The following is a 16,770-nucleotide window of genomic DNA, read 5'->3' as shown; positions in this document are numbered from 1 at the left end:
TAAAACCCCATGCTCCGAACAGTCAGATTCTCTATATAAAACCCCATGCTCCAAACAGTCTGATTCTCTATATAAAACCCCATGCTCCGAACAGTCAGATTCTCTATATAAAACCCCATGCTCCAAACAGTCAGATTCTCTATATAAAACCCCATGCTCCAAACAGTCAGATTCTCTATATAAAACCCCATGCTCCAAACAGTCAGATTCTCTATGTAAAACCCCATGCTCCAAACAGTCAGATTCTCTATATAAAACCCCATGCTCCAAACAGTCAGATTCTCTATGTAAAACCCCATGCTCCAAACAGTCAGATTCTCTATATAAAACCCCATGCTCCAAACAGTCAGATTCTCTATATAAAACCCCATGCTCCAAACAGTCAGATTCTCTATATAAAACCCCATGCTCCAAACAGTCTGATTCTCTATGCAAAACCCCATGCTCCAAACAGTCAGATTCTCTATATAAAACCCCATGCTCCAAACAGTCAGATTCTCTATATAAAACCCCATGCTCCAAACAGTCAGATTCTCTATATAAAACCCCATGCTCCAAACAGTCAGATTCTCTATATAAAACCCCATGCTCCAAACAGTCTGATCTTCAGGACGAGTGCATCCTTCAGGACCAAATGAAAGAGCAGATGTGACTGGTCTGCGACACAAGCGTGAGGATCGACGTGTCCTCCTTCAGAGTGGCAGATGTTTCCAAAGTCTCACCAGCAATGTTTTCTGAAGTGCATCATGCCCATCCAAACACTGCTACATATTTTAAAAAGCTAGACGCACTTTTTAGAGTTTTATGTCTGTTTGGGAACAACTTTCTGCTCTGCCGGATAATTAACCTCTCCTTTGGTCTCTCCCTCCTTGGACTTATGCTGTCTAACATAACAGAAAAGGCCTTTTCCCCAAAGAAGAGCCCAACGATGTCAGTGCAGCACAAGCCCTGTCCTGAAGCATAACTCCAGCTCCTGTTTATCTGTTCTCTGTGTGTTGACAGTGACAGATTTTGAGACTCACCTTGTCGCTGTCCAGTGTATTCTGGGATGTGCGGGAAGCGATGGAGATTGTGTCCGGCTGACTGCTGGCGTCACCCTGACTGTCCAGGTCTTCCCCATCTCTGCAGGGTCACACACACACAGATCTCAGGCTAGCTACCCAAAACACCACACACACACAGATCTCAGGCTAGCTACCCAAAACACCACACACACACACCTCTCAGACAAACTACCCAAAACACCACACACACACAGATCTCAGGCTAGCTACCCAAAACACCACACACATCACTCAGGCTAGCTACCCAAAACACCACACACACACATCACTCAGACAAACTACCCCTGATAAAAAGACTTCTGAACACAAGACATGCAGGAAAGCATGAACAATTTCTCATCTATGTGAGGTGACTGAAAAATGGAAAAATATTGCTTTGAGGTTAATCTGTGGTACCTTCTGCCCTTGACTTTGGTGGCGGTGGCTTTGGGAATGTGGATGGGCTCCTTGAGTGCCCCCCTCAGGTGAATGGTCCGTTCCTGGATCACCTCCCGAACATGTTTGATCCAGTCCTGCTTATTCTCAATGCTGGACGCCTGCAGAGAGGAACAGCAAAGGGGAGACATTATAAATCATGTGCCTGTGCAAACCAGCACATAAACACACACACACACACACACACACACACACACACACACACAAACACACAAATGCACAAACATACGCATGAACAAACATGGTCACAGACACACGCACACACGTGTGTGCACACACACACAGGTGCGCACATACACACGCTTCCTCTCCTCCCTGTCTGTCAATATCAGACATGTAAAGCCATCAGACTAAAAATATCGCAGTCTTCAGGAGAGGACCTGAATCTTTAGATCTCCAAACACAAACCAAATTACACAATTTCCCTGGGTCATTACCATCATATGTCTGTTTTTAGAGAGGCATTGGTGACTAGGCTCTTGACAGAGGATATGTGGGTGTTGGGTGTTCCTGTGTGTGTGCCTGGACATTTTGATTGGCATATAATTCATTAGCTTTTAGCAAGCTACGATATACAATAAACAATACACAATTATCAGGAGACCTGTGATAGAGAAGTGTCCAATTTATTTGGTCAGTTCTCCTGTAATATCTCATTTACACTGCCAAATTACTCATTATGAGTCAAAGGGACTGTAGCTACACACATGAACAAACAGTCGCTCTGCCTGAAGAGTTTCAAGGCAATGCCAGAGGTGCTTAGGCAATCTCACTAGGCAAAAGAAACACGTTTAGCTGAATGCGAGTCAGCTTCAAGTCAGAAGCCCCTTTGTAGCCCACACTCACGGAAAGGGCTCAGATTAAACCAATATGACATATTCACTAACAGACTTGACAAACAAACTACAGCTATGCAACACAACACAACAAACAAACAAACAAATGACATCTGGCTCAATGCAGAGCCACGCTGCTGGTCAAGTCTGAGGTCAGAGTGATGGGAAACATTCAGTGAATGGTCAAATACTGTCACAGTCATGACAAAGAGACGCTAACATGTGTTATCTGTATGACTGAGCCCAGCGGGAGAAAAAAGAATCCGTATAAGCGTCACACACCTTCAGGACAATCTTGTTATCTGACGTTGGGGTTCTTCCGACCCACAGAGCAAATTTACAAGGATCTCCTTCCACATGTTCAGTCACCCCCAACTCAGACGTCTACACGATAGAGAGAGAGAGAGAGAGAGAGAGAGAGGGGGAGAGAGAGAGAGAGAGAGAGAGAGAGAGAGAGGGGGAGAGGGAGAGGGAGAGAGAGAGAGAGAGAGAGAGAGAGAGAGAGACAGAGAGAGAGAAGGAGAGAGAGAGAGAGAGAGAGAGAGAGAGAGAAGGAGAGAGAGAGAGAGAGAGAGAGAGAGAGAAGGAGAGAGAGAGAGAGGGAGAGAGAGAGAGAGAGAGAGAGAGAGAGAGACAGAGAGAGAGAAGGAGAGAGAGAGAGAGAGAGAGAGAGAGAGAAGGAGAGAGAGAGAGAGAGAGAGAGAAGGAGAGAGAGAGAGAGAGAGAGAGAGAGAGAGAGAAGGAGAGAGAGAGAAGGAGAGAGAGGATGAATACCTGAGTACTGTGCCTTGAGGTTGTGCAAAGCAGTTCCTGAAGTTCATTACTGGCACATTTTTAGTAATAGCAAAAGGTCAAGAGCAGGGTACAAAAACATGACAACACTCAGAGTATTCCTCCCTCTATAGTTCTACAGTCTCTCTAGCACTCTTTACCTTCATATGAAAAAGTGCTTGACTGAAGGGAGATGAGGCCTTGCTGTGGCTACTTATGCATATTTTCAGTGTCAAAACCAAAACCACTAGAATGAAAGGCACTACATGTAAGGCAAAGTAGTTACAAACATCCAATCAACGCATTGCTGCCTTTCAAATAGTGCGTTTTCATCTGCAGCTTCACAGAAAACAATAACATTTGGTAAAACAACAGACTGCTGCTGCAAAATATATAGCTGGCACAGGGGAGGTTGGTTAAAATCACAGAGTGAGAGTCACATGATTACTTCTGAATGCCAAAGAGAGACAGAAGACAGAAGGGTATGCTTACCATCAGTTTGCTCTTGTAGAGGTACTTGCTACGGCCAGTGGAATCTTTGACGTCTTTGCTGAAGATGAGGGACATCTCAAAGAGAAAGAGGTGGCGTTCCCGACCTTTACGGATCAGTGTTTTCGGATCCCAGACTTGGAACGACTCCTGCAGGATCAACTCACCCTGAGACTCTATGTTCTCATCGAAGCCTGAGAGAGAGACAGGGTAAAACAGAAAGAGAGAGAGAGAGAGCGAGAGAGACTGAAAAGGAGCATGGATCTGAATGAATGTCAGTAATTAAACCAATTTCAGACAGCGAATTTCTTTTTCCACGAAAACGCTTAATGTAGTTAACTTCTTGATTGACCTTCCTTACAGTGATTAAATGTTCTGCTTGGGTTTAGCATGTTTGTGTCTGTGTCTGTGTGTGTGTGTGTGTGTGTGCGCGTGTTTCTGTGTGCTCATTCACTTTCCAGCATGGTGTTGTTGTGTGTGCGTGTTCACTCACCCTCCAGCATGCTGAGATGCATGGCATCGTTGGCTTTCTTGGGCACACTCAGCATGACTTCTAAACCATCTTTAATTTCACCTTTACCTTCCTCACAGCATGTCAGGAGCTCCTACACACACATGCCACACAGATGAACGCATGCATGCGCACATCCACACACACACATGCACACGCACACGCACACGCACACACGCACACACAGATTCAGAACACACAATTGTTAATAATGTATATTCAGTCCAGAATTCATTCTGTTAAGAACAAAAAGAACTACTAAAGATATTTCATAACAAACATTATGTTCTATGAGTCCTCAGAAAAATACAATGACAGTAAAACAAAAATCAAAATGATAGGGGAACAGAAAAAAACCTCCGTAAAATAAAAAAACAACAACAAAAAAAACAAAATAAAAAATTACTATAAACTGGGGTCAAACTAAATCACATTATAATTTGTAGCAACCACCCAGGCCATTGGCCTTTACGTTGATGACACTGACAAGAATGACAAAGCATGTTTCTCTTTTGTCAACTGAAATCTGCTGTTGACAGAGGCACAGATTCCTCAGAAGGCGCTGGGGAGATATGCGGCAAATGTAAAGACGTTTTATTGACGCAGTTAGATATGAAATCTATCCAAGCCACAAAACCATTCAGCCACAAGCTTGAGGAAGCACACACTGAAGATCCCAGCACTCTGCAACAGCAGTGAGTCATGACAGATGGCGGTTATGTTAGCTTCAATAGATTATAATCCACACACTTTCAGAAGCAGCTGGTACTTGGTGATTCTTTGAACTGGTTTTATCAGATACGAGGATATGGAGTTGGCCAGCCTGTGTCTCTGCTGGATTTCCTGTTGAAACAAACAAACAAACACACAAAAAGGGTCAGTAGCTCGTGCACAGCAGAAGGAAGCACATCTGACAAAACCGTATGAGTGGTTAAGGACAGCTTGATATACAAAAGTTTCAACACCTAACATTCAATAACCCTGCCTCGTACACACACTATGTGACATCACCCAAGACTGCAGTATTTGATCTGGACAGCACCACAGGTTTGTGCTAAGAAACAGAGAGACTCTAGGCTCTACAGACATTTGTGCATTTGTTGTGCATGCTGTGTTTTCCAAACCCCAACATCCCCCCCCCCCCCAAACCCCACAACCACAAGCACACACACAAACACAAACACGGAAACAGACACAGACACACACACAGAAATGCACAAAACATTCACTGATCTGAGGTGGAAAACAATATGGTCAGCCACCCCCAGTTTGCAACTGAGAGTCAAACACACACGCACTAAAAACACCCACGTACAAACACACACATGCGTGCACACACACTCATGCAAGAATAACCATAAGCACGGCACTCAACACGAACAAACACACATACAGACACACACATCCAGGACCCTCACTTCTACACACACTGTGGACTCAGTGGTGCATGGATATTTGCACAAACACACAGATGTACAGACACACAAAGGCTTTGGTAACAAAGAAAACAGGCTTCCTAAAAGGTTACGTAAAGCCTACAGCCGTCAGACGGGGGTGGGATCATATGTGTGTGAATATACGGTGCTGTATACGATCACACTCAACGTTTAACATGAGGAGACACAACAGTGACTTGGCTTTATGTGTATAGAGAATGCAGTTCAAAGGCAGAGCGTAAGAGCCGGAGAGTTTGTAAGATCTGGTAAGATCACTCCCCTGTAGACATGAGGATAGGGTTTTAGTGGCCTTGTTTTGTGTGTCAAACTGTTTGACAGTTTCCAGCCTTTGGTTTCCAGTGGCAGTCTACAAGGCTTTGGAATAGTCAAGATTTCATAGCTTGTGTTACAGAACATAAAGTGTTAGCACTTAAATTATCTAAGCTTGACCTGAAGCATCAATATATTTGAAAATTTGATTTAAAACTGCAAGAACTCTCTGCCAAAGCTATCTTTAGGTTACTTATTTTCATCATGAGAGCTTTCTTCTCCTTCTCTGTTGAATGTAATCAGTGAAGAAAATCCAATACCACTCTGTGCGTGGGTGTGTCTGTGCACTGGTGTGTGTGTCTGTGTGTGTGTGTGTGTGTGTACTTACATCAAAATAAGATCCTGCATGTTCCAGGATGAGCTGAGTTGAGTCTGGCTTGTTCTTACAGTAATTAACATACATTTGGAACTTATCCGCCTGCGAAAACAGCACACACATATACACATACACAACCATGAGACTGTTTGACAAGAGGTGGATAGAGAGTCTGTATTGTAAGCCCTCTTATGAAAAACAAACAAACAAAAACAGCTACGTAAAAACTCCAAACACGCCCGATTTAAAGGAACACAAGCTGTGTTTCTACGGTTTAACACAGTTTGCAGCCCAGTTTGAGATATAATGGATGCTCTAATCAATATACACAATGTGAATGAAATTCAAACTTGTAATTACACTACAACTACATGAACTGGGGTATTTTAAAAGTGAAAAAAAGCTGAATACATTATTACCACTTTTCTGCGGGCTTCTGCTCGGCTTTACAAAATCACATACTTCTCTTGTTTTCTTTGGCTTCCGTAAGTCTACACACACCTCACTAACAATGAAACCCCCACTGAATGAAGCTGGAGTTACAAAACCCGCTCTCCATGGTGGTACTGGTTTGCCTTCTCCTGTTCATTGGAAGTTAATTTTCACCTTGCTGCTGGCACTGTGCAGTTTCTGGCCAAAATACACTTGATTAGAATCCACCAGAGCAGGGTTTTTTTTTTTCCAGAACTGCTCCCACAAGGCCATTGCACTGCAGATTTCAGATGACTTCTTACTTTGTCACACTTGATTCAAATACTCAGCGAATTAGTTACCCTTTGATTAGCTGAACGAGGTGCATTACAGAGCAGGGAGAGAATCTAAATGAGCATAATGACAGGCCTCCGGGGGCAGACACGGGAAATGTTGACCTAGACTTTCAAATCTCGTTGAATGAATCAAACCTGTCTGTTAATGGGTTTGTTCACACACTCACCCAAGTGACAAAACAATGACCAACATCCTCCGGGAGCTGTTCGTACTTCTCTAACTCCTTCAGGAAAATACTGCAGAGAGAGAGAGAGAGAGAGAGAGAGAGAGAGAGAGAGAGAGAGAGACAGTGAGAGAGAGAGAGAAAATGAGGAGTGTATGTGTGTCTGCGTGTAATTGCAACAGCAGTATGTGACAGAGAGGTCCTGTCCCAATTCTTCTCAGTCCCCTTCCTTCCTTGTGCCCTTGCTCTCCTGACGGCTAATCTTATTTTACTGCATGAGGAAAGCCATCATACAGTCTCTGTGTGATCATTTTCAAATCATGTGATGTTTGTTTGGTACTTGTTAACTTGTTTAACACACCCAATCTTGACAGAACTGCAATAACTTCAGGAGAGAAGGACACAAGCTTTGTGCATGTGTAAAATGCAGAGACACTCACTTGTGGTGGAACTCATACAGGTCCTGCATGTTCCCGAAGATGATGTGCTCTTTATTAACGATGCCCGGGGGAATTTCCTCTACTCCGCTAGTCATCTCCCACAGGTATGTCTACAATAGCACACACATCCAGTCAAACAGCTGCACTCAAACACCAGTCTAAAATACACAGCATAAACAAAACACAAATCTACAATACACACCTACTCCATCTCACAGATACAACAGCACAGCTACCCAAACACTAGCACACACACACACACACACACACACACACACACACACACACACAGTACGTGGCAGTAGCGCTAAATAACAAAGCATAGGTATTAACAATACATGAAACTTTCGCTTTCTGCTCGACTATGTAATAAAGAAACCATACACTGTTGTTACTTGTTACATTTCTCATAGTCAGTCATGAGCCAGTGTTTTTTTTAAATCCATTTTTGCTTTATCAAGTGGTGACCTAATGAGCGTATGCCACGGGGTATTTTAGGCATTGCTGTGGTTTGACAGGTACAAGATGGTATGCATTTGTGAGAATGGCTCACAGGCCTTTCTACCGCACTTACCCTTGTATGTACTCATGACTGGCAATGCCAAAGCAGTGTAGCCAACGCTAGCTCACTCCAGTCTACCAGGAAAATGTTTATGAATGAAGAAGAATATTTCTCCTTCTTGTTTTGCCATGGCTCAACACTGAGATGTCGAGTAGTGAAATAAACAACAGTTTGGCTGGCTTCAGTGTACAATGGTATTGTTAAACTATAGAGTGCAAGCATCATATTTGAGGAAAGTTGTTTTATTAAATGCAGCAGACATGTTTTTAAACATCTTGTACTTCTGAAGCACATTAAAAGGCTGATACTTTAAGACCTCAACTCAAGTTCTTTTTTTTTGTAATGGATGACTTGCACTTTTGCAAGAGTCCAGTACAACACCTGAATACTTTTACTAGAACCATTGTTTACTGCTTGTGGCTCTGCTTTAACTTAGATACATTTTCTGAATACTATCACCACCCCTGCTATCCAGTCTTCAACACACAACATCTCGCACAGCTACACACTTACTGGTGAGATATAGAATGGAATTTACCCCCTTAAAGTTTATTGATTATTTGATTGTTACCATCAAAGATCACCAATCAAAAGAATTCTTTAAAATGTGCAGCCCTACAGACAATAGAGGCTACACCCACTGAGTAGCAGAAAGAATAACTTACTGCATGACAGTACATAACTTGAGGTATGATTCTATCCAAAAATCCAACATACCTGACACAAAATGGCAACCGCAAATCCACGTTTTGGTGCCTGGATTCCAGTTGTTTCTGTGAATTGTAGCTCTTTCCCATTTTAGATGTGTTTTTTTGTTTCTTGTTCAGCTCGAATAGCACGAAAACACACACACACACACACACACAAAAACACACATCTAAAACAGGACAGAGCTGTTGAGCGATTGACTGTTCAAATAGATTCAATAAGAAATCAGAGCTATCTTTTTACAGACTACCAAAAGCTAAAGAAAAGAGAAGCTAATGGATCACTGTGATCTGCAGAAACAACTGGAATCCAGGCACCGAAACGTGGATTTGTGGTTGCTATTTTGCGTCAGGTATGTTGGATTTCGAGGTAAAATCATACCTCAAGTTATATGCTGTACTGACTACTCATCAATTAAATATTTAGCATCTTTCATTTATAGTCTGTGTAAAGTTTTTATCAGTATTTATTACAAAACATGCATGAGGATAAGCCTTGCGTTCTACACACAAAGGGGTGAATAGTTAGATAGTGTTAGTGAGCCAAGACAAACCCAGTTTTCCTTATAAGGGGGTACCTCCACAAAGCAAGTTTAGACAGTTAGCCAGATAACTTTAAAAGTGTTGACAAAATATGTTGAAATTTTGTTTATTATTAGCATCCTAATGGGTGGCTACCTCCGTTATCCTACTTTGCTGAAATATCCCCACCCCCCCAGGTACACGTTCATATAAATGTCAGGAAACTTGATTCCTGGCCACATCTCAATGCCCATGGACTACTGGTTATTTGGTAAGTTCGAGTTCCGTCGAGTTCCGCTGCCTTTAATTTTAGCAGATAATTGTTTTTTTTACTCCTGGTTTCACAGTTTCCCCTGCTATAGGCAGCCATGTTGCAGCATGTTTTGTCATTCAGTCCGTCCGAGGGGGGCGTGTTCCTGTGGGAAAGTGATGTTAGCACATACCCTCCATACAGCTATCACAGATCTGTCAGATCTGTTTTGGGCAGGCAAGTTCCTGAGGGCCAACGCTGTGCAGGTTTCTGTAACAACCTGCCACTCTGATTGGCTGAAGATGTTTCGCATGTCGCCCCAGGCGAAAATTAGCCTCTGATCAAGAAATGACACCAAAAAGCAGCCCTACAGACCTGGACTCAGAAACCCCTGTTTTAGGAGCTGCTATGTATTGTCCACTGAGAAAAGTCAGGGGAGAATCTGTAAAGGCGCCACACCTTTGGAGAGGACAGGGCTGTGAATACAACGGACTGAAAGGCTTTGTACTTACATCCATACACTCTCGCAGGTCCCTGACGTAGGCTTTCTCTGTCTGAATCAGCTCTGCCATTATAAACCTGAAAACACAGGGCCGAGCGGGAAACAGACATCACACAGCTATTGTTAGTGTTTTGTTTGAATGCCAACATATTGTACAATGACTCTGACAATGTTTTTTTTTTTTTTCCTGGACTGTTCCTGTCAGTTTAAACTGTCGAATGTTGCATATCTCTTAATAATAATTATTAGGCTGAACATTTAATAACATAAACATTAACTATACCTTAGACAGTAAGAATAATGTCCCCTGATAATGGTGAACTAACACTTCTCTATAATATTTATCCAGGTTAGGAAACAAACCCTTATCATGTTAGCAAACTGAAAACAACGTGCCTGACTCAATGTATCAAGGACTGGTTTACTCTCTACAAAACATGAAAATCTTAATTTACTACAAACAGTTATTATAAACTCAAGTCAAACCACACAAAACATTAAAAGTGTCTGTGCTTTTTAGTTGCTTTTCTGGTCTGCTTGCCCTCTTGACCAAAAACTAGCATAAAAAGAACATCATGATATATAATTTGTGGAGTTTTACAATACAGCCATGACTCATGCTGTGCTTTTCATGTGTGTGGATTCAGAAGGAGAGAGAGAAGGAAGTGGAGGCGTTTTAAATAACTAGTATGTTTTGAAACTTCAATTGAGATTCAGCAAAATCCATTCTCAGAGTCTTCAACAGACGCTGGCGTTGACAAAGCTTTTTATCTTTGTCTCTTTAGTGGAGGTAGTTTTATGTTTCAGGAGCAGTGTGTGGTGTGTGGTGTGTGGGTGCAGTGTGTGAGTAGCGTACTCTTTTCGGCGTGCAGATTTGCGCTTCTCCTCGTTGAGCTCGTGGTTGGCATCTCGGAGTTTGACCTCTGCCCCGGGGGCAGTGGCAGGAATGATATCCAACTGAAGCTCTTTACTCTGAGTTAACAAAATGCATAAAACAATCACATCAACAAGATAGATCACACAAACACACAGCATACAGAGATGCTCTCACACATGTGAGGCACACACAAATCAGTTCCTACTATATCAAATATGCTTACAGACTTTACTCTCTCTATCTCTCACTCTCTCTCTCACATGCACACACACAAACAGAAATACAAAAATGCACACCCACCCATGCACACATCCATAAATGTATACACACACACACACACACACACACACACACCACACCACACCACACCACACCACACCACACCACACAACACCTGCTTCACTTTGCCCAAAAGTCCTCAGAACACTACATCATTTCAATTTATCAATACACTCAATTTCTCAGTGTCACTCACCGCCTTGTTGGAGTCTGAGGAGATGCCGAGTGCTTTCTCCAGGCTGGAGCGGTATTTGTCCATGCGGAGGGAGAAGTCTCGGTAACGCTTGTCCACTGATGTGACCCATTTCTTGATTTCACTGGCATGGGCGTGGCCCTTCTCACAAAAGCCATCGGCCAGCTGGATCAACAGCTTCACTCGCTCTTTGGTTTGCTGTCAGTGGAGAGAGACAGAGAGAGAAAGTCAGACACAGAGAGAGAAACAGAGAGAGAGAGGGAGAAGGAAGGGAAAGGCCAAACTGTATCAGCGTAAAACTTCAGCTTTGAGGTTACGAAGTAGAGGAATGTGAACAGGCTATGAAGTAATTTCTTACTGAGCATACACCAACTGTGTACAATAATCTGAACAGATTATAATCTCATACACACAGACACAAACCTTGGCTGTGATCTGGAAGTCCTCATGCTCCTTCAGCAGCTCCTGAGTGTGGTGTATAGTTGAACCTGTGGATGTGTGTGTGGACAGGTAGAATTCTCCTGTGTCATGAATCCACTCCAGAGCCTGCAGGGAGAGTGAGAGAAAGAGTGTGTGTGTGTGTGTGTGTGTGTGTGTGTGTGAGAGAGAGAGAGAGAGAGAGAGAGAGAGAGAAAGTGAGTGTGTGTGCCTTGCTGACAAATAAAAACAACAGAGTATCTTTAGGGAGTGAAAGTAGGAGGGAAAAAAAGAAAAACATATCAATAACTCTATTCCTTCATCAGCTGAGCCAGGAACAGTCTGGTGGACGATCCCATATGGCTAAGTGTGGGAGTGTAGTTTACCACTGATTTCAGATCAGGTCTTATAGGGTTGGGTTTGGCCATTGTGTTTAGTGAAACTGGAGTTAGCTCTTCTGTTATAATTACCACAGCCTTTAAGAGCACGCCTTGTAATTGTAGCTGTGGTGAGGCTGACTCCCATGTGGAACATATCCTATAGTTTGTCTCGCAGTCGCTCTGTAATTCTGCACACTGTACACAATTATCCAATGATATTATTATGAGAGAGGAAACAAGAAATCTGAAGCTTGCCAGGGATCTTAAAGACTCTCCGTCTGAGTCTGAGTCTGAGTTTGAATGTTTGACCGTGGGTGTCGCTATGTCAAATTACAGTCGATAACTTCCTGAAGTTTTTCTCAGCGAATTTCCTCTGCACACCTGTAAGCGCCTTACAATATCAGCTCTTCTCGAAAAGATCTTGATAAATTCACAGACTCGAAGCAGCCAAGGGTCATGTCTGCGCAGAGCCGCTAGGAGAATTAGGATTTAATGTTGCACCAGACACGTAGATGTAGTTTGAGATGACAAGAATAGCACACGCTGCCACAGGAGCAGCCTGAACCAGAGTCAAGCAAAACACAGGCCAAATCCAGAGCCCTAATTTTGGATGTTTTGTGGTGAATTTTTGAACTGTTGGGAATATGCAATATTTCCGTGCTGGTGAGGATATGTAAACTGACCTGTTTAGCACTGCGCTCAAACACCACGTACTGTTGGCACTGGTCCAGTCTCCTCTTCCTCATGGTCCAGAAATGAAGAACTCGGTTCTCCCTCTGGAGCAGCTCATTCAAGATGTCTGCAATTACACACGCACACACGTAAAAACACGCACGCCAACATGCGCACAGACACACATTTTCACAGGCGTTTAAGTGTGGCAATGTTTTTACCCACAGCATAGGTATTTACAGATTCCCTTGCTGTTGGCCTCTCTCTCCCTCACACACAGAAATGTCTAAATTAATATCAACATGAGAGACTCCCCCTGGCTTCTTGTTAGTTTTGTTTAGGAGAAGCCCACAGAAAAACAAAATCACTGCCATTGATATGAGCTTAGGTTTACTCTACTGTTTAGTCAACAAAGCTAAGAAGATATGATCAGGTAAAAACAAATGCTGCTTACTAAGGCAGTAATAAGTTTGAGAGAGTAAACTTGCGGTCGCTGTTTTTTCAGACATTAAAACCGGAGTCAGAGATGCTCACATCGGCATGCAAGGAGCATAAAGCAGCAGGTGTGAACATCTCTGACTCCAGTTTCAATATTGCAAAAAAAAAAAAAAAAAATAGCAACCACAAACTGACCACAGTTCTAGAGAACTGTGGGCTGGGAGACTATCTCTGATAAAGCGTAAACGTGCTGTGTGTGGGGTGCCTGTGTGAGCAGGATGAACGGGAAAATCCTCTCTCACTTTTGACTTGTTGCTCGGGAGCTTTGATGTGGGCCAGCATCCCGGGCATGTTCACACTGTTTCTGTGGAGATACTTCAGGAAAACATCAGCATTTCGTCTGGCTAGCGTACAAGCCTGGGGAGAGAGGACACACACACACACACACACACACACACACACACACACACACACACACAGACCGATGAGAAACAAGACCATCAGTCAGTAGACTCAAGCTTTATCATTTTAATCTATAACTCATTCAGGAAACACAGATAAGATCAGTGACGTGATCAAAGACAGAACTTGTGTCTAACTGAAGGGTAATGTGGTTTTACAGCAATACATGTGAGCTGTGCACAGGGGTGGACATATCCTAATTCATCTTACTATGAAATCTAAATATAGATTCCTAAGAAATACAGGCCACAAATACAGCTACATAATCATAACATGACCTGCACCTCCTGCATTTTTAAGATATTCACAGATAAAAACATTTCACACGTTCATTGCGCAGACCAATTTATTTTCAGCGTCACTGCAGAAAGAGCAGAGTCGAGTCCTGGCTTTGTCACCTTGAGGAAGGCCTCTTTCTGTTCTAGGTGTTTGCTGATCATGGGGGTCACATGATCGGTCTCTGAGTTTGGTCCCAGTTTGTCCGTCCCTCCGCACCAGTCCTCCTCCCGCTTGTACTCCTGCTCCAGGCTCTCCAACACACTACACACCTACAGGAGAGAGAGAGAGAGAGAGAGAGAGAGAGAGAGAGAGAGAGAGAGACAGTGAGAGAGAGAGAGAGAGAGAGACAGTGAGAGAGAGAGAGAGAGAGAGAGAGAGAGAGGGAGAGACAGAAAGAGAGAGACAGTGAGAGAGAGAGACAGAAAGAGAGAGACAGTGAGAGAGAGAGACAGAAAGAGAGAGACAGTGAGAGAGAGAGAGAGAGAGAGAGAGAGAGAGAAAGACAGAGAGAGAGGAGGTAAGAACCTGCACTTGCTCCAGAGAGCTTAACCCAGCATGCATCTTAACACAGCATACAAGTTTATATCTTCATCAGTCACGGTTTATCAGCTGAGCTTTCTCCCATTCTCTGTGCACACAGGTATGGTCACATAAGAGATTACACACTGCACAATGCATCAGCATCACTGGTAGTTTTTTTTGTGTGTTTTGGTGGTGTTTTTATGGTATTCAACTTCTACAGACACAAGTAAGAAAGAGATGTTAAACAATTGCACATCTGGCATCATTTAAAATGTGTCAGTGTTAAAATGTGTTAAAAAAAAAATTACACTAAGCTGTTTTCATTTATCCTAATACAATACTGCCACCTTCAGGTACCAATCTTTAGTACAGGCCGAGTGAGAATACTCAAGTTAGACCATACATAAATAACATCTCAATGTCCAAACCCTTGAATTTTACTGTTACCATGCCAACAACCCCCTCACCTGTTCCGAGGTCTTGTAGAAGGCGACAGAAGCGTTCACCAGCTTGAGTCGATCCTCCATTTTGAGCATGAGCTGTTGCCAGTGTGAGGCGACCTTCTCAGCACAGTCTCTGATTGTGTCCATGTCATAATGATTGGCCTGCAACATGGCCTCTGCCTTCTGCTGCACCTGCAGAGCACTCTGATGGGTTTTCTACAAAGGGAGACAGACAGGGAGAGAGAGTGCAAGAGAGAGAGAGAGAGAGAAAGAGAGAGAGAGAGAGAGCAAGAGAGTGTGTGTGTGTGTGAGAGAGAGAGAGAGAGAGAGAGAGAGAGAGAGAGAGAGAGAGAGAGAGAGGCCATTTCTTTGATATTTAGCATACACTGAACATAGAACACTTTTTTTTTCATTTTAGTTTCAAAGCGTTTTCTGCTTTGAGCTGTTCTATGGACAATATTTCAAAATCATGTTAATTTGCCTCGTCATGTAGTAAGTGTGCTGAGTGACGGTCTGACCTGCCTGGGTGTTCTCACATGGATTCCCAGGTACAGAGAGTGATTACCTGCTCAGAGCCTATTCTCTACCACAGGCTGTGACTGGATGAGTGTGAGAATGGGCTGCTGTGGGTGAGTTATTGATTGTATGGGGACTGGGACAGTGTTACCTCTATAGCATGCTGGAACTGCTCATGCTCTCTCTGAAGCTGCTCAGCCTCCTGCAGGGAACTGGCTGTAATCAGCCCTGCGTTTAGCATGGATTCTCCATTACGGATCCAACCCAAGACCTTAACACAGACAAAGAGAGAGAGAGAGAGAGAGAGAGAGAGAAAGAGGGAAAGAGAAAGAGAGAGAAAATCAGGATTAGAGACATGCTCGTGCATGCACATAAACATAAAATAATTCTGGTGCACCTCCAGACACACGCTTTACAGGGATTACAAAACTGACCTCATAAAGGCCCAGAGGTCAGCAGTCAGCATGGACTTACACTTCAAATCAACTACCTATAAACAGCTACAATGGAGCTTATACAAACGCAGTTTAAGTCAATACATGGACACACAAGCACACGTACACGTAAACACACACACCTCCCATATACACACAGAGGCTCACATACACCCCTCCTGTATACACACAGAGGCTCACATACACCCCTCCTGTATACACACAGAGGCTCACATACACCCCTCCCGTATACACACAGAGGCTCACATACACCCCTCCTGTATACACACAGAGGCACACACACACCCCTCCCATATACACACAGAGGCTCACATACACCCCTCCTGTATACACACAGAGGCTCACATACACCCCTCCTGTATACACACAGAGGCTCACATACACCCCTCCTGTATACACACAGAGGCTCACATACACCCCTCCCGTATACACACAGAGGCTCACATACACCCCTCCTGTATACACACAGAGGCTCACACACACACCTCCCATATACACACAGAGGCTCACATACACCCCTCCTGTATACACACAGAGGCTCACATACACCCCTCCTGTATACACACAGAGGCTCACATACACCCCTCCTGTATACACACAGAGGCTCACATACACCCCTCCTGTATACACACAGAGGCTCACACACACCCCTCCTGTATACACACAGAGGCTCACACACACCCCTCCCGTATACACACATTTCATGACACAGGCACATACACACAGGCATACACA

General features: G+C 43.5%; 1 protein-coding gene across 1 annotated transcript in view; it reads right to left on the bottom strand.

Moving 5' to 3' along the window:
• Window positions 1–16,770, bottom strand: part of triob (trio Rho guanine nucleotide exchange factor b) — a 63,077-nt gene that overhangs the window by 26,712 nt on the left and 19,595 nt on the right. Inside the window, 18 exon segments of the mRNA XM_030781042.1 lie at window positions 1,023–1,122; window positions 1,461–1,600; window positions 2,618–2,719; window positions 3,599–3,789; window positions 4,089–4,200; window positions 4,857–4,949; window positions 6,201–6,290; window positions 7,123–7,192; window positions 7,560–7,669; window positions 10,113–10,179; window positions 10,959–11,074; window positions 11,455–11,649; window positions 11,875–11,997; window positions 12,932–13,047; window positions 13,661–13,775; window positions 14,219–14,368; window positions 15,089–15,280; window positions 15,732–15,851. Coding sequence (XP_030636902.1) covers window positions 1,023–1,122; window positions 1,461–1,600; window positions 2,618–2,719; window positions 3,599–3,789; window positions 4,089–4,200; window positions 4,857–4,949; window positions 6,201–6,290; window positions 7,123–7,192; window positions 7,560–7,669; window positions 10,113–10,179; window positions 10,959–11,074; window positions 11,455–11,649; window positions 11,875–11,997; window positions 12,932–13,047; window positions 13,661–13,775; window positions 14,219–14,368; window positions 15,089–15,280; window positions 15,732–15,851 — 2,202 coding nt within the window.

The sequence above is a fragment of the Chanos chanos genome, chromosome 8, assembly GCF_902362185.1.
Source record: "Chanos chanos chromosome 8, fChaCha1.1, whole genome shotgun sequence".
Taxonomy (NCBI): domain Eukaryota; kingdom Metazoa; phylum Chordata; class Actinopteri; order Gonorynchiformes; family Chanidae; genus Chanos; species Chanos chanos.
Note: the sequence above shows the minus strand (reverse complement) of the source record. Positions and strands in the feature narration are given on the sequence as shown.